The sequence below is a fragment of the Hypomesus nipponensis genome, chromosome 22 (genome assembly GCF_054491055.1).
Source record: "Hypomesus nipponensis isolate SF chromosome 22, ASM5449105v1, whole genome shotgun sequence".
NCBI classification, from domain to species: Eukaryota; Metazoa; Chordata; class Actinopteri; order Osmeriformes; family Osmeridae; genus Hypomesus; species Hypomesus nipponensis.
In genome coordinates, this window is record NC_140382.1 from 13,028,070 (window position 1) to 13,051,347 (window position 23,278).

At 42.2% G+C, this 23,278-nt stretch overlaps 1 protein-coding gene across 1 annotated transcript; it reads left to right on the top strand.

Annotated features, from left to right (window-relative positions):
• The first annotated feature begins 242 nt into the window (after positions 1-242).
• On the top strand, positions 243-21,382 carry LOC146236705 (neuronal acetylcholine receptor subunit alpha-7-like). Its single transcript, XM_084686913.1, has 10 exons — positions 243-312; positions 5,544-5,683; positions 9,518-9,562; positions 11,309-11,418; positions 15,659-15,738; positions 15,837-16,004; positions 17,794-17,988; positions 19,359-19,445; positions 20,057-20,166; positions 20,807-21,382. The coding sequence occupies exons 1-10, from the start codon at positions 243-245 to the stop codon at positions 21,380-21,382; spliced, it is 1,581 nt and encodes a 526-aa protein (XP_084543039.1).
• Positions 21,383-23,278: the final 1,896 nt, after the last annotated feature.

Sequence of the window (23,278 nt, forward strand, 5' to 3'; positions counted from 1 at the left end):
GAGGGAGAAGAGAGAGAGAGAGAGAGAGAGAGAGAGAGAGAGAGAGAGAGAGAGAGAGAGAGAGAGAGAAAGAGAGATAGAGAGAGAGAGAGAGATAGAGAGGGAAAGACAGAGAGAGAGAGAGAGAGAGAGAGAGAGAGAGAAGGGATAGTCGAAAGAGGATACTCGTCAGCCCATCCTCTTCAAACCGAAGTTTGATCTCCACAAACTCGAAGGATTTGGGATTCTTAGCCGTGATTACAATGCATCATCGGAGGCATTATGGATGTGTACTCGTCTGGATTTACATGTGGTGGGGGCTCTGTTTCAAAGGTGGGTAAACGCACTTATTTTGACACTGTCATTCATTCAACATCTGTCTATCAATACAGAAGCAAACTGTAATGATATGATGGATATGGTGGATCCACCATATCATTGGACATAGGTGTTCTTCCGCAATTATAAATAATGAAAATAGACTTGCAACATTGGTGTGAAATGAAATAAAAAAGAGCAAATTGCCACTTCTCTGGCTAAGATCAATAAGTGAGATGGGCCAGAAGAAGCCTATTACCTCATGTGATCTTCCCCATACAATATGCTGCAGTACACTGTGTGCACGTGTGTCTGTTGGTTGAGGAGTGTGAGAAAGACAGAAACGCAGTGTGTGTAATGTTTGAGTAATTGTGTTTATGAAAAAGGAAGTGTGTGTGTGTGACCTCTTTAATACCCCATGAACAGCTGGCACATTTACAAAGGTACCAGTATGCTGATGCACAGGCATGCACTAGAACCTACAGTATACACTGTGTGGACCCGCCCTCCTCTCTACTCACCCATGGTAATCTTGGAATGTGGGATTGAGGAATTTGCCTCAGTGTTATCCAGATGTTGATAAAGCCACGAGAGTTAAACCTTCAGACATGTTTGACCCAGAAATTGATATGTGCATTTATTTCATTCTGTGACTTGATGGATTCATGAGTCCTAGATAGCTATTCAAATAGTGAAAAAAAGGTCATTCCGAGGCTATAAAATGACCTTCACACCTCTTGATTTTCTCATCCTCTATACAGGGTTAGATACTGACAGATGGAGAAGCCTGCAGTAGCAATCCCCATTTAAGACCCCATATGGACTAAGCTAGTGAACTGCAATTTTACACACAGCAACTTACAACCAAGACAGCCTACATTTCACATATTGGATGTAGGGCATCTTAGTGAGTGACAATCTGTTCACAAAATCTGTTTACAAGACTGCATCAAGATGAGCACTCGTAACATATGGTTTGGGATCAAATTAACAGCTAATTTTATGTAGACGTTATTGTATTTCATTTTTAACAGCTGAGAAGAACAGCTGTGACTCAAACTCTGTCATATCAAGCCTAACCTTTCGTCATCCATCCTTACAAACTTAAGATGCTGGCAATGTTCTGTGGTCGATCTGCTGCTAGTTTGACGGAAAGAATCTGATTTAGCATGCCGATCCCAACATCAGCCTTTTGAACTGGACTCAATACATCATACAAACTCGTCAGTCACCATTACGATGTATGGCAGCCAATCCCCTTTGGGTGGGTGATGGGAGCACGGCTGTTTTAAGAATTGATGTCCTACCCCGGACAAAGTCGCTGATGGGTCCCAAACTTCTCGAAAGAGCTGAGCCTGTCAAATGTAGGTTTCCTTCCAGACTGTTTTGATTGTTGTTCCGGGGTTGTTGAGTCAAGCTCATAGGTAACTCCCTTGGTAACTGAGCCATGAAAAGAAGTCAGGGCCACACACTCAAACCTTGTATTAAGATTTGTGATGTCGGGGGACAGCATTGGTTCTCCGCCTCTCTCATGGTCACCTGCAGGAGGACCTTCCAAGGAATTCTGGGAAGTTAAAAACCTACAGGTTTTTTTGGGGGGTCTTTGTTGCTTTCCGTACCTCAGTTGGATGTGGAGTCTGTGGAGTCTGTCTTTGGCATGTGCTTCCCCCATCTCTGCTTCACTTTTATGAAGTAATGTATACAGTAAATATTGATCTTTAAAATGTTTGCCATCTTTGTCAGTTATTGCTCAGTCTATTTTTTTTTTATCTGGTTTGCTTCGCTCAAACATTGGTGGAGAGCCAAAGACAGATCAATATGTAATCTACTTCTTCTGTGAATTCCCTTTGGCTGTTTCTGGGGGATATTTAAATGTTTTAATGGGTCTCCCAGAATTAAGTTAAAACAGATTAATTGAGACCGTTAGGGCTAATTGGTGGGAGAGACATTTATTCATTTAGCAGACGCTCTTATCCAGAGCGACACATATAGACGTTTGTATCAGTGATAAAAGTAGAGTGTAAATGCACAATCATTATATTTAATGTATGATGTGAGTACCTTTGCCAATCTACAATAAACATTGGTGTTTACGTCATGGTAAATGAGATTAGCTTTCAAGGGGACATGAGATTAAGGCCCGGAACTCGAGCCCTTTATGAATACAGACCCAGAGTGTTTTTTTCTAGGATGCTCAACAAAGGCCCTCTCCGCCCTCACACACCAACAACAACAGTTGTTGAGGGTGACAAACTGTCTGAGGTTGATATTTGACCTTCTAAACCCCACAATGGAGTTCATGTAGGTAGGAAACCCCCCAGATTAGTGAGTGTCTGGCACAGAGGTGAGGCCAACAGCTGCTTCCTGTCTGGACCTGTTTAATTTAGCTTGATGAGATGATGCGAGGCATAGGATTTTCAGTGATTAAATATTCATTATTCCGGAATGTTAGATAGCTGTTTTAGCTGAATTGTACCATCTTGTAAATGGGCAAGGCAGTAAATAAATTGTTTACATCCAAGTGGTGATATGTAGCTTTTTCGTACTTTGACATTCCTCTTTAGCTTGAATAACTGCAATATTATATTCCTCACTTTCTGTGGCAGAAAATAACGAACAACACAGGTTTTATTTGGTGAACATGCTTAGGAGTTTAACATTTTGGAGGTCTAAGTGCCGTGGAAAGAATGAGAGGGATTATTTCAGAATGGTGTTTACAATATATTGATTCAAAGCAGAATTCTGACTTTTTGCCTGTGTGGTTCTTTTGTCGGTTCATGCAGACTTTGCAGCTAGTGGTGTCCCAGAGTGAATGTAGTGTATTTGCAGAATGTATTGCTACCCATGACTATCATTGTTTATGACTGACAGACTGGGAATGTCAAAATAAAAAAAGAAACACATTTACTCAGTGATTCTGTTGTTGAATATGCATTGACAGCAACATCATACAGTCAGTAAGTGTGTGTTTAAAGTTAACTGCTTCTTCTTGATGCTACAATACAACAATGGACTTTTACCATAAAAGAAACTGCTTTGTTTTAGACTGATCTAACTAGATAGTATCAATCAAAGACATTTTCCCTTGCGGGTACACATGTAGAGCCTAAAGTGGACTTATGAGGGGGAAGCTAAAGCAATGAAAGAGATTTATTGCTGGCATTGGTTAGTTCATTTGGCTGTGTTGCTGCTTTGTCTGTATTGGTCTCTGTGGTTGATGTCAAAGGGATGTCAGAGGTTGAATGGCTCTTTTGCCAGCCCAGTCAAAACAGGAAGGAGCTCATCCACAAGAAAGTTGACGGAGGAGGATTGAGAGGGGGAGGAAGAGTAGAAGGAGGAATCTCATGTCAGAAAAGGAAGATGAGATGATGATGAGAAGAGGAAAGAAACAAAAGAGGGGATCAAGATTCCATCCCATTAATCACAATGGGTGCTCATCTCTGGTTCTGAGCTGTCACCAAGTCAAGCACAAGTGAAGGTAATCCAGAGGTTTCTAAAGCCAGTCTAACCTGATTTCAGACTGGGATTTTCAGTTTAGAAGAGTTCTAAACAAATCACATTAGATGATTTAATATGGCGAGAACCCAGAGAATAGCTGCTACCTGTCTGGTTCATGTCCTGTGATAATCCTGCATATTTGTAAGACATGCAATAATGATTTCAGTTTACAAATCAGAAAACATTTTTCAAATAGAAAGAGACTTGATGAGATCTATTGCTTAGATACATACATACATACATACATACATACATACATACATACATACATACATACATACATACATACATACATACATACATACATACATACAAACACGCACACACCACACAAACATACAACGTTCATGCATCCACTCCCAGTTTAATGTGAGCACGCAGCCATGGGGCTTGATTTGCTTGAATAAGTCAGGAAAGCTAATGAAGAGTAGACAATAGTACCAGGCAGTCACCCTCAGCCTTGTACCTTTTACAAGCTTTTAAAAGTATCTTGTGTCCACCCTATCTCTCTCACTCTGTAGACTTCACAACACACTTTCTATCTCACTCTTCCACACGCTTTCCCTCCTTCCCTCCTACACTCTCTCCCTCTCTCCAGTCTCCCTCTCTCTATCATTCTTGCTCTCTGTCTCTCACTCTCTTTACATATTAGCACACATTCACGCTCATAGTATGTACATGAGTCAATGGGCTGCACTCAACTGAACACCCCTAGCCCTGTACTCTTACAGCTGCGCTAGGGTCAGTGATCGATCCTCACACCCTTAGAGATCCCAGCTGTCCAAAACACTTAAAACAGATCCAGGGTCACCGTGACAAGCTGTCAATCAAGCATATGCCAATTTCAAGCCTCGCCGGTTCAAGTAACCTTCCTGTTTTGACGGAACGCCGCCATTGTTTATTTTAGGCTTGTTAGCAAATTAGAGAACCATTAAGGTGTTGAGCGCTCCCCTGCGACTGATAATTGCTCGAGAGTGTACATCTCATTTAGGAGAGGTCCTCTCTCTCACTCTCTGATGGATGAGGGGAGCCACCGTTGTTGTCCTGGCTGGGCTGAGGAGGGAATTGGAAAGTGATGGATGATTATGTTGGGCAGTGGTGGGGGATTCTGTCTAATATAAAGTATGACCTGAAACCTTTCTAATTGAGAACACAGTTATTTTCACACATGCCGGTTTCCTCTGTGTCTCTTATGGCTTTGGATGAAAAAGAGGGAGAGAGGAAAAAGACAGAGAGTTTTCTGGAGGGACCATGGGGCAGAGGTCTCTGTGAGTTTGGAATAAATCGATGAAAGCAGAGAAGCCAGGGGAAACAATGACGAGTTGAAAATATATTATAATGCTGGAGGAGTTCTTGTCCCGGTAGTCCTTCATATTCATTAGAACCTAATGACATGCTAAGTAGACATTTTTCAAGCGGATCATTGTTTTGTGTAAACCAGCTAATAACGAATGTGCTAATGAATACAACAAGAGACAAAGAAAGCATAGCCTCCATAATTACAGGTCATGATGCTGATATTATAACTATAATAGCTTTCAGCAACATATTATAATGTTTATTTCTGTGGCTGTGCCAACAGTGTATAAGCATGATTGAGTTTACTGTAATTCAAATATTCTAAAGAATCATGGGTTGACTTGAATTCCTTTTGTTATCAGTCCAAAACAGGGCATGTTGGGATATTGTATCTATCATTTGATTTAGACTTTTTTTTTGACTTTTTCTTAATACCCCGACTTGGCCAGGTTTCCATGGTGGCCCGCACCAGAGGAAGCTGTACAGAGACCTGATGGTGAACTACAACCGCCTGGAGAGACCAGTACAGAACGACTCTGCTCCAATCCTGGTGGAGCTGGGCTTCACACTCTTGCAGATCATAGACGTGGTGAGTGTGTGTGTGTGTGTGTGAGTGTGTGTGTGTGTGTTTTCATGCAAACTCCCTGGCATTGGATTACATTTTTCACAGTCATAGTGAGACTTATTCTAGAGACGTATTCCTGTTATTGCACAGTTGTTCAACGATCAAAGTCTCCGTCCTTCTCTCTTACTCTCTCTCCCTCATTCTCTCATATTCTCTCTTACTCTCTCCCTCTTTCTCTCTTACTCTCTGTCTCTCTCTCTCCCTCCTGCAAATGTTTTCAATTTGAGTTTCAGAGGCCTTGACTCTCTTTTTTGGGAGAAAATTCAATCTTGGAGTGTAATGTGTTCTTTGAGATTGTTTCCCACTCTTTCGTTTTTTCTTGACCTTCACCTCTCTGTCTTGTGAAATGTCCCCCTCTCCTCCCATCACACACTTCCCTTTGTCTTCAGTCCCTTTTGTCCTCACATGCTCTTCAGACATTTTCTTTCACCTTGTTTTTTCCTCTCTCCGACCCTTCTTCTGTCTCTCTCTCCTTTTCACGTGCCATGTTTTCAAGCGTGCCCACACACACATACACACACACATTTACACAGTGGTGGTTCTGCTTGAGTATACAGTCCATCTCCAACTGCTACCTCACTCGTTGCTTTGACCATCACTAAAACCAAGTGTCCCATCTTAAGAATACTATTACAAAAAAACAAAAAACAACAAACACTGACACGCAATTTCATCGAAGCACAAGGGTTCATTTCTACCGCAGTGAGTTATGAGTATGACTCATTTCAGTTGCTTGGTGTTGAGAGCATTAGTGTTTCATGGTATGCATGGTACTCAGCAAGATGCGTCCTGGACAGAACACGACATGTGGTATTTTCAGCTCTTGTATAAGGGCCAACCTTCCTTGGGTTACAGCTGAATCAGTATCGCCTACTAATTAATACATCATCATGTGGACATGTGAACCAGGCAAAGGCTGTGTTTCTGACAAACTCAGCACTTTTGCTCTGGATTCTATTACCCCGTCCGACCGCTCCCTTGTCGACCTATCAGGTATGGGAATGTGGTGTCCTCCACGGCGAGGATTCAGTTGGGCGTGGCTCAGTTGGGTGTGGCTCAGTTGGGCGTGGCTCAGTTGGGCGTGGCTCAGTTGGGCGTGGCTCAGTTGGGCGTGGCTCAGTTGGGCGTGGCTCTACTGGTGCCCCAGATGGTGTGGATGCCCCATAGGCTACAGCTTGGGAGCTATGAAACTGACCACGCATGACTTCACCCTAATGTGTTCACAGGCCACGCCTCTCAGCCAGGTGCTGCTGTGTGTGTGTGTGACCACAAGACAACCGTTTCCCTTGTCTAGTTGACCAAAACATTGTTAATACACCATAGATGACCATATGATACATAATGGATGGTGGTGCATGAGAAAGTCTTCCTGAGTTTAGAATTTGCTTGCTGAATAATGGATGTTTATACCTGACCTTCACCATGACCACCATCTGCTAACTCAACCAACTAACCTGGCTCGGAGAACTGGGCCATGGCACTAACCCACCGTCTGTGTGTGGGCGTGTTTGTGTGTGGATTGATGGAGGGCTGAATGAGAGGATCAAATTCGAAAGATAAACAAGTGCGGGACAGACTGTTACTTACCTCTACTGTCCAAGCCAATCAAAGTTGCTTCATGTAGCAAATAGAGCGTTGCCATTGGGTGCTGGGGTTGATTGGCATTCACTTTTTAGGATCCAAAGCAAATTTTCCCAGTTAATGCAAAACAAGACACACAAAAGAAACACCTACAACAAAACATAGCTCAAATTCAAGAAAAGATCCTAACAGACGAGCTGACACACAAGGCTTTGAACCTTTGGCAGATTTCCTTTTGAAGAAGTACAGTTCCATTTCAATCTGTCGGTTTGAGAGAGGAGGTCCTTTGAAAGTTGGCTGGATAAGATTGGACAGGAGGAGATAAGATTGGACAGGGGTCTAGGGAGGTGGGGAGCAAGGGAGACAAAGAGGCAGGGAGAAGAGAGAAGGAAGAGCGGTGTCTGTAGACCACCAGCTCATATGGCATGAAGCTGTAATTCAGAAAGAGAGGGATGGTAAAATGGGAAAAGAATGAGAGACAGTGATGAAGACATATAAGGAGAGAGAAAGAGAGAGAGGCAGACAGGGGAGGGACGAGAAGAGAAAGACGGATGAACTTTGAGTGTGGAAAGGCAAAGTGAGTGCATGGACAGGAGGAGAGGAAGAGAGGGAAAGTAAAGAGGGATACATGGAAAGAGCGAAAGATGGAAGGGAAGAGAACCAGAAAGAGGGAGGGGAGGAAAGATGGAGGGATTAAGGGAAGAGAAAGGGCAATGTGATGGTGGAAGAAGAGTGACATCAATAAAACACAAACCTAATAAAATAATGAGATGAAGACATGGCATGGGGATAAAATATTACAGTGGCCTGGACAGGCCTCAAAACCAGGAAAAATGACCTCTTATTATTAAGTCTCAAACCACTGTACCCCTAAGTAATATCACAGTACCCTTAAATACACAGAATGTAGTTAAGACTCATTTGTTGTGATTCTTACAAAGCAATTTCTAAATTATTTCAGAGGTCAGCAAAACTTGTTTTGTGTAAGCAATAGAGTGCTTTAATATTTATTTTGTGAAAAATGTATCCATTGTCTTATTATTTCAGCTACGCAGCCACGAAACTGTCAAGTTGAGTCTTATTGTAATCTTTATGTACTGTGGGCTTGCCTTTCTGCTCTGTACATTCATTGACCCAAAACCGTTAAAACCAAAAAGAAAAGAACACTGCAGTTCTCTCTTTCTTTTGTTTTGTTGTTATGTGCTGTAAAACAGCTGATATCACAAATTTAAAATGTCAAAACAAAAATAATCCCAAAAAGCAAATGTTCTTTTTAAAAGGCATTGCAATTCTCTTCCAGAGTCAAGCAGTCTCTGCTGTCATCTCAAAGTATAGAATGTATTCCATTATCTTTATAGTTCTATTTCACTGCTGTATTAAAGTGTGTCAGTATACTTTAGTTACAAGACAGTTTATGAGAGAGGATTGGGACCATTTCTTCCTGACATCTCCACCCAAACAATAATAAGTCATAGGTAAAGGCTTAATTCCAACATGCATACCAGCATGACATAGATTACAGTGCGATGACTAGCCCATTCTGAATCGAGTGCCAGAAATGATATGGGACTGAAGCCAGCGACTGAGGGTGATTCATTTATCAACTACAATCATGGCTGACAGGTATACGTTTTGGAATTGGTTGGGAGTCCAGAGAGGGAACGCAACATATTTAGACTGTCAAGATACCTGCAACACACATCCCAACACCTCCCTGTGTCACATAGGGTTTACCAAGACATGTTGTTTCTTTGCTCAACACTCTCTTTCTCTTATTTCCTTCTCTCCTCTGGTTCCGTTTGTTCTCTATGTGTCCCATTTCCTTGTGTTTTTTTCCATGCAGATATACTGCCATAAAGCATAATAATTGTAATAAAACAATTTACGTATTCAATGGTAAGTCTAAGAATCACAGTGCCTCATTATAGAGACGGCTTCTTGGCCCTCCAAACTCAAGCCATTTGAGGATAACATTGAAAAACATCACCTATTAATATGCGTTTTGTCATTCAGGTGGCGACCGTGGTGTCCATATCATATTTAATATGCAATCTGTTCTTCTGTCTTATCTCTGCTTCCCCAGACATATTTACCTTACCCTATCTCTCCCCCAGGGGAAGGCTTGTGAAAATCTGTTTACAACACCTCCACTCAGAACCTTACGTTGTTGCTTCGCCTTCCTTTTCCCCCCTTTTCTCTGTCATTCTACCCCTCCAGGATGAAAAGAACCAGGTCCTCATGACAAACGCGTGGCTTCAGTTGGTAAGTCAGCTCTCCGCCATCGTCTGTGATTTGCAAGGAAAATATTACTAGTCTTTTTTTTACCCTTTTTTTGTTCGGTTGAGTTAGGCTGAGATGTTTGTAACCCAGGATGTTGTATAATCTCTTATTCTATATTTGCTCCGTGGAAAAATATTCTTAACTGATGTGTACCCAAAAAGATAGAGAGAGAAAGGAAGGAACTGGATTTTAAATAGAAGGAAGGATTGTTTCATAAAAAATGTATAACAAACAAACCCTAATCGTCTTAAAAACTTTAGATTCCTGAAGGCAATAGAAGGCCTGATATGATGTTTAGTTATTGTTTTGGGTCAAGGAGATATATATGTTAAAATTGCTTTTTTTGCCTGGGCTATTGCTCAGGGTAGCAATAAATAATATTTTGATATGAAAAACATTGTAAAAATGGTTTAATTCCTAACTAAATTGTGATTTTCAAAAGGATTTCAGAGGAGAAAAGGGGGATTTACGAGAAACGTACCTTTTTACTTTGCTAAAGGGGACTTTACGTTGGAGTCTATTTGTTTCAGGTTCAGAAACTAATTTACGCCATTTATCTCACCTTGCCTGCCCAATGTGGTGCTTTGAAATGGTCCCAGTGGTTCCACCGACCCTAATAAGACACATCAAAGACACCTTAACTGTTTTCAGATCTGGAAAACACCAAACCCAATTGAGCTTTCTCTACCCACATAGTCTCTCAATGGGCTTTTAAGATATACAATATATAATAACATATACAGATATAAGTGATATACCTCAAAGCTGTGTTCCAAGCCAGGACATTAAACAGGTTTTCATCATGAGTCACATAGGCCTCACATTAACATATGTAGCAATTATACATTTAGCTACAGTTAGCTACAGTACCTGTGTAGAACACTGTGTCCTGGGAGTACTATTAATAGACGGCATTGCTTTGATGATTAAATGAATCTCTGGCTTTGACATGATGTTGGCATGGCATGAAGGCTCACACACACACATTTTAAGCATGTGCCCAATGTTTGGCGTGGCCACATCAATATTAAGAATAAGGAATAAAAATCCATTTTTTTCATCCTTTTAGATTCTCTCATCCCCAGCCCAGTTGAGTTCACCTGCCTGCTGCATCTGTGGTCACACACACACAGACACACCAAAGACAGAGAACATAACTAAACAGGATCAACACACTGAAGTCAGAATCAAATCTGAACTCGAGAAGATTAAGGTCAGAGTAAAAAAAACAGTTGGCAGTTGAAACTCAAGCACTACCATTTCCATATTTGGTACCATGTATTACATCACACACTTACCCAAGTGACCGGTTTATGTATATCTAGTTTAAAAGTGGATTCATGTTTGATTTATTGCCAGAACAATTAGTTGTTTGTTATCATCATTACCCCCTTAGACTGCTGAGTACGTGAGTGGGTGGTTTTCCAAGATGGCCTCCATGCCAGCTTGTTGGCGATGTTACAGACGGCACCTGGAGTCAGGGTGCTCTATTCAGTACTGCTGCTGAACACTGCTTGAAGCAGCAGTCTGCCATTGCTCGCAGCTTAAAACCATGTCTCATTCCTCTGTCGACCTCTCCTCTTTCCCGCCCCCTCTCTTTCTGTATTTGTTCCTCCTTTCTTCCTGCGCCCCACTTTCACCTGCCCTCTTTCTATTTCCTTTTCCTCCCTCTTCCCCATTCTCCCCTTCCTCCACCCTTCTCCCCTCCTCTCTCCCCCTTTCTCCCAGTACTGGACAGATATCTATCTGACCTGGAATGCAGAGAGCTACCCGGGGGTCCAGAACCTGCGTTTCCCCTCCAGTCAGATCTGGGTCCCAGACATCCTGCTTTACAACAGGTAGGTCTACCCTCACAACATAGCTGCAGCAAAGGGTTTTCATTTTCAAAGAAAGAAAGTGTGACGTAAATATACCCTAATGGTATATGATTGGTCTACTATGTCTCCATGGTTCTATAAGATCAAGACAGACAGTAGAGGAGGGGGAGGGATGGAGAAAGTGGGAAAGGGTTGGGAGAATGGAGGAGAGAGAGAAAGGGGGAGGGGACACTGGTGATGTATGGATAGATGAAGTTTGCCTGTACACAGGAACCCTGGTGTGAATTTAACCTTAAGCTCGGAGCCCTAGCCAATCAAATGGTTTAGATTTGATTGCCTCGAGGAGTAAATAACACACAATTCCCACAAGGCTTTGCATCTGTTGCTGCTGTCCTAAACCAGATGATTGGAAAACCTGCCAAAAAATCAATATCTCCATCTTGAGAAGATAGAATAATCGGTTGGTTTAGGTACAGTTGGTATATGTGAAGCCCTTTGTGACATGGGATATACAACATTTGATTTGATGGGTTGGTGAACATCCCCATTGCTGCTGATTAGGAGAGCATTGTAGCAGAACACTTCCCTGATTCTATTACGTTATTGTAACTTCACCATTTTGAACCGTGTGAGAGTAAATGGAAATTAGACCAATGTTTTCATTTTCCCCACAGTATCCCTGCCCGACATGGTCACGGATGTAATAGAAAGACAAATGGTCTTTTGGTTTAGCTGGTTGCCTCTGTGTTACCTTGGTACTTTTAGACTTGGCTTGGCACTTATTTGACATATTCAAAACCACAATAGAGTTTATTATTGTCACCAAGCCAATAAAACTATTTAAATTTGCCAATGAGTAAATGGGACTTTGGGACACATGCAACGGACATTTTGTGTTTCAACATTTCATAACACCAATTCAATACAAATACAGATGGATCACTGGCAGCCATTTTGGTTAGTAATTGCACAGTCTTTCCACTTCCTGCGTGAAAATTAGGATGACATGCATAAACATTTCACCCTGTGCTTATCAGCTGTGAAGCTTTTGAAAAAATGTCTACAATACCCAGAGGGCCCAGGTGAATGAGGAATGCATCGTGTGGATAGGGTGTGCGTGTTTGTGTATGTGTGTGTGTGTGTTTGATATGGTAGGAGAGACACTCCCCCGTGTCTCTCCTCCCCTGTTCACTTTGTCTGTTAGAGAGAGGGAGGCTGTGGAGGAGAAGAAGGGTGGCCAAGGAGTGAGGGATGTGCTGGTGGAGAGAAGGAAAGCTGAAGAGGAGTGGACATGATGCAGATGAAGAGAGACAAGTTGTGAAAAGTGTCCGGGAGTGTTTGTATCCCTTGAACAACCAAACTCATCAAGTCTGCTCAGGGCGGCTTGTCAGGTCAACTTTAGGAAAGAGACATACTGTACTTTAGATACAGTGTATCCACCTAAAGAAGTTCTCTTGAGCTGTCCAATACAAATAATTGTATGCTGTGGTTATTCAGCACATTATGAACAATTGACAAATCATTAGTACTTTCAATGAAGATATTCATTCATTTTCTTATTTCCTCCCCAAACCATTAATGGTAATCAATTGAAAGAGATTACACCTGTTTCTACAAGCTACACTTACACAATAAGCTCCATTCAGTTGGTGTCTGTAACGACTTTTAAAACATTGTCACAACAGACTTTTCAACCCATTTGGGGTTTGGGAGGCAGAGGGTGTGATTGCTGATCATTTGGAGAGGCAGTTGAATGAAAGTATAGTGCAACCACACCACCTAGATTCTCACACACACACACCTACACATACAAATACACACAGCTATGCTCTCTTTGTAAGAGCTTACATGTAAGATAAGGGGTTTTGTTGGGGCTGATTGATGGCCGTGCTTACCCAGTGTTACCCTGAAGGTGATTGAAGGTTATTTTATTTGGTGAGATCAGATGGGAATGGATTTCAAGCTTGGCTTCAAAGTTGTCATGGGAGTGAGTGAGTGTGTGTGAGTGTGTGTTGTGTGTGTGTGTGCGTGTGTGAGTGTGTGCCTGTGTGTAATTGAGGTTTTCATACGGTGCAGAAGGAGGCTCAGTTTCTCTAACGAGGATGACACAGTACATTAAGCAGCTCACTGTCGGGATCAGCGATCGCAAATGGTAACAACATTATAGTTCTGAAGAACCATATAGAGAGAAGAGAATCCGGAAGGATGGGTCAGTGCTATGCTGATATGACTACAGGACAAATCCCACAGGCAGACAGACTGTTTGTCAGAATATAATAACCTTTGTCAAAACTGTAGAACTGGAGTTAAGTTGGGTATGAGACAAAAAATAAATAGAAAAAAGAAAGAAAGATATATAGAGTGATGTTTCAGACTGCTCATCTGTTTCCCATAAAAACTAACATCACTGTGAATAGGCCTGGTTTATCATGATGAGAACCTTGTAGAATCCCTCACAGCATACCTTTTTAAAATCTGAAAGAACCCCTTCTTTTGGATCCTTCAACTAAAGCTTCCAAACGTGTTTTGATCTTGGTTGATGTTCAATATGTCAGAGAGGCAAGGTAAAAATTTGGAGAAGAGTTGCCATTTATATTTTAGTGAATGATAACGCACTGGAGTATAAAATCTTTGGTGACTATGAATGTGTTCCGGAAGGATTCAACTGAATCCTCTGAGGCTCAGTGCTTTGCTCCAGGGCAAAGGGGATTTTCTTTTGTAGCAACAAAATATTTTCAGAGGGATCAACTCATATTATGTATTATTCACACATTAATGTCCTCTTTGAGATGTGCATGCTTCCTGTCCATGTGTGCCACACTTTTAGGCCACACTTGGATGTGTTTTGAAGATTGTTTGGCATGATTGTTAATTAATGGTCATTAAAGCTTGACATAATCTCCCCTATCTTTGCAAGGTTCAGTGAGGCAGTTTAAAATCAGTTAATCTTTTTTTTATTCCATTTTTTTACTATTGACTAGAATCACTTTAGCTTGCCTGCATGACATGGGCCTGAAGGTAAAATACAATAAATTTTCCTTTCAAAGTTATTAAAATGCTACTTCCTTTTTTGATGCCACTAACAAGCATCATACATTAGCATTCCGAATTCCACTTTCAGATACTAATGGTTAATTTGGTCACTTGTTCAGGACGATCATACAGACGAGCATACAGCAACTATTATGGTTGTGTTGATGGATTCTAACGAGCCCAGCTTCCACCCCCTAAGTGATTAGAATAATTAAATTCCGATTACCAGACATGGCAATGAATCTACATTATGTTCACATTCAAATGCCTGCTGTTAAAATGTTGGCCACAAAAAGCGACAGTTCACCAGTGTGTTATAATAATTCCCGCCCCTCTGGTAGTGTTGGTAGTGTTTGACAAGCTGTCAGGAAGACAATGAAGGTGGCGCAAAACCTTTAATCTACCTCCTGTTGTGTTGTGTAAGTGCTCACATTTTGCCTCGATAAACCTCCCTAATGACTGGAAGCATGACAGGCCTTTTTATTAATCGTTTTAGCATTTCGGCTGAGCACTTTGCTTTATTGCTCATTGTCCTTCATAAAGTGTCAATGGCTAAATCCTACAGATCGCAGCATAGCGTTCTGTTTAGATTAGAATAGTGTTGCATTTGACCCAGTCGGTGGGTCCTCAAACAATGTGAAAACCATTTTTATAGCATGGCTTTGATTTGAGATCTCTGCTCATTAGGGTTCACTGGAAAATGGTACATCATCTGCTGGTGAAAAAGAGCTTAAAGACAATTTAAATAAATATTATTCCAAATTATTCCGTTATGGTCAAGTTGACTTATACAGAGAATTCCCATTTAAAAAGATGTATATTTTTTTGCAACTTGGTTGAGGGAAAGTTGTAAAACATCCGCTTGATGACTGGTGCTGTGTTTGCTGAGGGGATCATTTCTCATTTCTAATGTTTGCTTAGATATTTCCTGGTTTTGATGGTGTTTGTTTGGACGGCAATCCCAGCGGCCAAACGCCACGATTGATTAAGACCTTTATGAACGAGAGCTGATCAATAATGAAAACTCTGTCCATGGAGCAGAGCGCTAATCTCAGCAGTGCCTCTGCTCACTCTTTTCTTCCACACCATCCTCCTCTCTTCCTCTCTCTCCTCATCCCTCTCACTCAGGACCAGTGTCAGAAATCACGACCAGTGTATTTGAGTGTGTATGTCTATCTGTCTTTCTGTCTTTTTCTCTCTTTCACTCTCTCTCTGTCTTTCTCTCCAGTGCGGATGAGAGGTTTGATGCTACCTTTCACACTAATGTCCTGGTCAATGCTTCAGGGTCTTGCCAGTACATTCCACCAGGTGAGACACACACACACAATCTACTTTTACCTCCTTATTTATTGTCATTGCTGCATACGTTAACCATCATCATCACCACCACTAACCCTGTCCTCCAGGCATCCTGAAGAGCACATGCTACATAGACGTGCGCTGGTTCCCTTTCGACGTGCAGAAGTGCGACCTGAAGTTTGGCTCATGGACCCACAACGGCTGGCTGCTGGACCTGCAGATGCTGGATGTGGACATATCTACCTACATACCCAATGGCGAATGGGATCTTGTGGGTAAGACACACACACACACACACACACTATCTCTCTTCTGCCTGTCTGGGGCAAGGGGGAGAGAGACAGAGTGCTTTTCCCACGCCTTTCTGCACCCCAAGTGTCACTTCCCCAGAGTCAGACAGCCAATGCCCGTCTCTGACTTGATCAGGTGCAAGAGATCTTTTTGCACCCCTCTCATCTCACCCGCCCACCACTCCCATTCCCGTGAAACACACTGTAGCCATCAATCTTTTCCAGTCTATTGATCCTGGTAAAGTGGTTGCTGTGGGTGAAGATTGAGGGGCCTGAGGTGTAGGTGTGTAATGCTTGCTGCTGTGTGTTGTTTTGATGGCCATATGTAGATAAGTGGAATTTTGCTTATCAGTTGAGTAGTTTGCTCCCACATTCCACCTTTTCCAGCCTCACTGTACCGAACTTCTCCACCACCACTTGTCCCCTCAAGGATAGTTAAACAAGACCAAATATACACACACAAACATACACAGTGAGTAGCCCAGCTGGTTGGAGAGTGAGAAAGAACCTGGGGTGTGTGGAGACAGCTGGCACAAGGATGGTTCAGTACACTGCCAGCCAGCCTGGGTGCAGACCTAGGACGAACCCTGACCAACTGCCCAACAGTTACTTAGAGATGTTAAGCTTTTTTTCTCCAGCCATGTATATCTACTAAAATAGTACGTGCTCACTAACACACACACACACACACACACATCCAAACAAACACACTCACTCGCACAAACGCACCCCTCCCCCCCTCCCACACGCGCACAGCCGCACACACAGGCATAATCACACACACATACATTCACATACATTTCATGGCACAGAACACAATTCTGTGAGTTGTGTTCAGGATGAATGAGCGGTCAGGGGAACTTTGGGAAATGATGCGGACGTGAACATTTAGGAGACCTCGGAATGGTTCAGGTGAAATGGCAGTTGATGATCATTAAAAAGCATACGCCAGAACACACCCTAACCAATGCTTTTTCCAGCTTTTTCATCAGATTATTGAACTGTGTGTACGTGCAAAAGCCTTAAATCCTTCTAAGCAATCACAGAATGGCACACCAGGTGTAGTGGTACCATGAGATGATGATGATGACGATGATGAATAAACCCTTGTTTAGGTTTCAAGCTTCCTTTAAAGATCTTTCAACTTCTTTTGAACCAATGCTGATTTGATTGTCTCTTTCGAAATAATTGAATACTTCTTTTCAATAGAAGAGTTCGCCTTTACTTTGACGTTGCCTTTACTTTTTACTTTCGACTGATGTCTCGTCAAAGTTGTTGTCAAAACCACAGTCAGATAATGTCACTGTCAGATCAGAGAGACTCATTGATGTGGTGGCCCACACACACGCACATACTTTTTGAGTTTTAAGTTGGTTTTGAATCTTGACAGGTACAAGGTGATATTGACTTCAATCCCTGAATTGCAAAACATTAGGTAGATTGTATTTTACAGAGAAAGACAGAAACACAGACATGCAGTATGTCAACACAGCAAAACAGATAGACACAGGACAATCTGTTTGATGGAATGGAGTTTATTGTTTATACAAGATCACTTGTCAAGGTCACTTTTCTACAAAGATCTGAAAGTCATAAACTCAAAAAAATCATACAAGCATGTATGTATTTCAATAATATATACTCATTCATGTGTAATGTTTCAGAGTATGCCTGACTCTCTCTCTCTATTAATAAATGATATGTACACATGTCTATAAACTATATATAGTTGAAACACATACTTACATGCAGTCACCTGTTTGTGTGTCCCTAGGCGTCCCAGCCAAGCGTAACGAGCTGTACTATGACTGCTGTAAGGAGCCGTACCCTGACGTCACCTTCACGGTGACCATGAGGAGGAGGACGCTGTACTACGGCCTGAACCTGCTCATCCCCTGCGTGCTCATCTCTGGGCTGGCCCTGCTGGTCTTCCTGCTGCCTGCTGACTCTGGGGAGAAGATCTCTCTGGGTGAGAGAAGGGGACACACACACATACATACACAAGCACATACAGTACATACGTTACGTACATAAGGGCATGCTCAGACAGAGACAGGGAGACAGAGAGACAGACACACACCTAGTCTTTGGAAGGTGCATTCCCATGCAGTATGTTATGTTGATATGAGTACAGAGGTACTTGCCAACACACACACACGTTTCCAGGACAAACACACACACACACACACATTTCCAGTACAAAGACACACACTCAAACTTGCGTGCAAACACACGACGCACAAAATGTTTCTAGTTCATGTTTGTTGAACATATTTGGACCAACTATAGTTGTATACGCCACATGCTGTTATTGTTCTTTGAAACTTTCCAGTCAAACCTCCACAAGGAGGATCCCATCTGTCTCCCTGTGGTTCACCCCATTCTAAAGGTGTCCCTATCCCAAAGCTAGACATGGCTTGATAATCCTCAGGCCCCTATGCTAATGCTGACATTATGGTGGAAATTAGCATCCGTGCCAAAACCATGTTCATTAAAAATGAATAGAAGCCCAGGTGGCCAGTGCAGATACGTTAGAGTAGCAAGGCTAGCCTGAAAGGCCACTGATTCCCCCCTGTGCTTTACAGGCTAGGTAAATAGCACCAACTACAATAGCATACAACAGAAGCTTATACAGATTAGGATTCTAATGGTTATCACGTCCTGCAATTCTTTCTTCACGTTCGTAGGGGAGACCAGTGGGGTCCATTAAAAAGTTGTTCCACACAGAGGAGCGTGAAGATAGAGGATTGTGCCTTTATGAATCCCCTTTAACTACTACATTCTCCCCTGAAACATATCATGTTTGTCAAGCAGGATTTGTTTTTTTATTGTTTAATTCATGTTTATCTCAAACATATATAATATATGGGACTTTATTTCCCACGATTCTTTGCTCTGCCTCCCTCCCCTTTTGAACTGATCACTGATATTGACATTATTGACTACTTCCTGGATCTACAACCATTAAACAAAATCAATTCCTACTGTAGTTACCAGGCACGTGTTTTACTAATGAAGGGTGTTCAAATACGTTGCCGTGAGTGACTGGCTGACTGCGTGGCAGACAGACCTTAAGTCATCACAGCAGGAAATAAAGGTGAACTGAGATCAAACACCTTCACCTGGAAACCAACCAAGTGCCCGTGGAGGCATGCATTAAGAAACAACATGGATTTATCTCAATCCACCTCTCTCTCTCTCTCTCTCTCTCTGTCTGTCTCTCTCTCTCTCTCCCTCTCCCATACAACTCCCTTCACTATCCTATCTCTCTTCATACTGTGCCTTCTCTGAGTCTAATTTCTTTATCCCTTTATCTCTATCCCTGTCTCCCTCTCTCAGGTATCACAGTTCTGCTATCTCTAACAGTCTTTATGTTGCTGGTGGCAGAGATTATGCCAGCCACCTCCGACTCTGTTCCCCTCATAGGTAAGAATGACAAACTTTCAGTGTGTGTGTGTGTGTGTGTGTTTGTTACTGTGGACACATATAGAATGTAAAGTGTTTGTTGGTAAAACCAACATTAAATTATTGTGAACGCTGGTTCCCACCAGTTCTAAATGGTCTGCCTAAGGCCAAATACTTGAAACCAATTCATTCAGATGAGACTAACTTCACCACAAACCACAGACTTTTTAGAAAGTGTCTGTACGTAGCCAGTGTGGCCTTCTAACATGCTTATCCGCACTCTGCTGCTCAGACATGCATTATACATTAGACTTCCCCAGTGTTCACATTTGCCTCTGACCCAATGTTACGTAAAAGAAAATTTTACTCTGAGTTTTGTGTTTGTCTTACTGTGTACACTGTTACTGGACCACTCATTGACCGAATTATTGAGACAAAGAAAATGTCAAACAATCAGGGAATTCAGATTGAAGTATTACGTAACATTATTCGGTGATACACTTGCTATGTACTGTAGAAAATTATATATGTAATGTAAACAGTACTTGTATAATTGAGATACTTAGTAGTAGTATTGATTGGTCTGTCCCAAAAGCCAGTACCCATCCTCTCTCTGTCTCTGCCCCACCCAGCCCAGTATTTTGCCAGTACCATGATGATCGTGGGTCTGTCCGTGGTGGTCACAGTGCTGGTTCTGCAATTCCACCATCACGACCCCCATGGGGGCAAGATGCCCAAATGGGTAGGTTACCACAGATACATGGTGAATCACCACACATCAACACTCCCGGTCTGGTCCAGTATTAACACATGAAACAAATGACGTCTTCCATCATTCAGCATTTCAGACAGATTTATTAACATTAGAACGGTTTCCCTGTTTCAATTGTCTTTGGTAGAAATCAATACTTACTGTGCGATTTGTTTTAGAGGATCAAGAGTCATTCATGCCTTTGTGGGAAAGAAATTAAAGCAAATCCCAGATGTGAAGCATCAAATAAGCCTGCGTCTTCTTGGGTCACCCTAATGTCATCGTCAGGCACCAGTGAGACTGAGAGACAGTGTGTCTGTGCTCTCCTGCCAGTCACTGTCTGAAGTGGTGTTAGGACCTTTACACACACACAGTCAACAGTACCTACCAACAGACCCCATAGAGACCCCTTGAGTCACATTGTGTCTGTTGATATCCACTGATTGGTGTGTGTATTAGTGTGTGTATGTATGTTTATGTTGGGCTGATATACTGGGGAATTCCTCTGTCTTTCCCTCTTGTGTCTCACACTCTTTGTCCTATTCTTCTCTTTCACCCATTTTCACCCGTGACCATCCCTCCCTCTCTTTTCTCCCTCTTTTTCTCGTCTTCCTTCCCTCCCTCTCTGCAGGTACGCGTCATCCTCCTCAACTGGTGCGCCTGGTTCCTGCGCATGAAGAAACCCGGCGAAGAGCGCAAGATGGCCGCCAGCGCTTACAAATACGGCCAAGCTCCCCACCACAACACCAGCGCCAACAGCATCCCCATGGGTGCCATGCCTGGGCAGCCCTCCAGCCAACCCACCACCACTTCCACCACCAATGGCAACATGAATCTATACTTTGGCTATCACAACGCGGGGGTGGATAACCCGTGCTGTCCCTCAAGCAGTGATTCTGGCGTGGTAGTCTGCGGGAGCGGGAGCCAGACGGCCGGATCTCCCCTCCAGATGAGCTTGGATCCAGGCCGGACGTTGCTGGAGCAGGCCCCGGAGATCGGGCGCATCCTGGAGGAGGTGCAGTACATTGCGCGGCGCTTCCGTGAGCAGGACGAGGGCGAGGCCATCTGTGGCGAGTGGAAGTTTGCGGCGGCGGTGGTGGACCGCCTCTGCCTGGTAGCTTTCTCCCTCTTCTCCATCATCTGCACCTTCACCATCCTCATGTCAGCACCCAACTTCATTGAAGCCATCTCGAAAGACTTTGCTTGAGCAGAGAGACTGCGTGCCCGAGGGAGAGGCTAATAGCTGACAAGATGCAACGCTACAATGTTCGCTCGTGCAGGCCTACTCTGTAAAGTCAAGTCCCATCCTGTTGTTTTGAAGTTTTTGTTAAGGTCCAGTCAATGACAAGTGCTTTCAAAACCAAATCTCTATATTTTGATATTAAATGTCACAGGTTTAGTTGTTGACATGGATTTGGGTCCTCTCAAGAGGGCTGCCCAGTAAAGGCTCAATGCAGGCTTATGTAGCTCTTGAAGCTAATTGAATCTCACTAATGCACTTTTCATGCACAATTTTCTTTGGTTCATGAACACCCATCTTCAGTCCTGAGTCATTTTGTTTGACTTATTTCCTTCTCCTTTTCCTCCTCACTTTCCTTTATATGCTTATTTTCACAAATTTATGAAATATGCACATTAAGTACCGGTTTAACTGTTAACACTAAATTGACATTTCATTGATATCAGAGCTTTTTATTTTTGGAGATGGTTTTGAGTGTTTATTTGAATGTTTTCATGATTTTCTTGTAAAGCACTCAGACCACACCTCACCACTGTACTATGGCGTGAAGGTTCATTGTCTTTTATTGGTTGTGCTCTCTTTATCCTTTCTCTTTTTTTTCCTCTCTCTTTGTTGTCTATTTCAATAATTGACATTCTCAGTACATTAATCAAGTTGGCAACAATAACAGAAGACTTAATGGACCCAAAATATGACAGTGGATTTTTTTCTCAGTAAAACATCTATCTTACAGTAATTATTCCATGAATAACACACATGAAAAACTTTGAGAAAATCGAATTAATAAAACAAGTGAAACCCTGTTCTTGGGAAGACAGGAGGAAGACAGGTGTCTGAAACAGAGACGTCTATGTAGGGCTTTAACGAGGGACACAAATTATTTGTAGTACAAATAGCTTTGTGTTGTTTTCTATAATATTCTGTGAAGGCAAACATTCCTTAACTAATCTCCTGCTAAGCAAAGGACATGAGAGGATTACAGGGACGCCTTACATAACACTGTGTCTCCAAACTTGTCGCTTGCACCGTGTCATTGTGACTGATCCTCTCCAGTATGAGCAGATGACATCAAAGTTCTGTAACACACGATGATCTTGTTGTGTTCTCCAACCAACCGTGAGTGGAGTTTAGTACATTCATCACAACCTTTGGTCCTGAAGAAGGAGCACAGACAATGTTAAAGAGCATGAAATGGAAAGGGTGAAAAAGACACCTTTCAGCCATCTTGAAATGTCATGGCTTTGGAAATGAGAAGGACTGTTTTGGTTCTGCAGTATATTCATATATGTAATTAGTATATTACTTGGTTATTGATAAGCCCACCAAATGTACCTGTGTTAGAACATGAAACTGTAAGACCATATTTATGTTAAGAAGCTGTCTTTCTAACCTTAAGTACACCTTCCTAGAGAATCATATTATCATGCTATTGCTTCAGTGAGTGGACATTTACCTATGTTATGGAGTGAACAATGTACTTAACCATGTAGATATTTTGTATCATTCTTATGTTCCTTGTTCTTGTTCTCCTTTCCACTGTGATAGCTTTGTGGTGAGTGTTGTTGTGGTGTTTCAACAAAAGATGGATGCCACAGCACTAACCAAAGGTGAATGATACACAAGCTCTATTTGTGCGGTGAAACAAGCTTCTGGTCCATAGTACAGTGCTTTAAAAAATACTGCTCAATGAATGGTATTAATACTCCAGGTTTCTCTGTCTTCATCAATACACCAGATTCATTACCTAAGTGGAAATTAAAATGATTACATTCAATATACTTTTTGGTGTATGCAGACAATGTACTTTATTACATCTATTTTTCCATTTGTTCTCAATTGTTCTCAAAATATTCTTTGAAACTT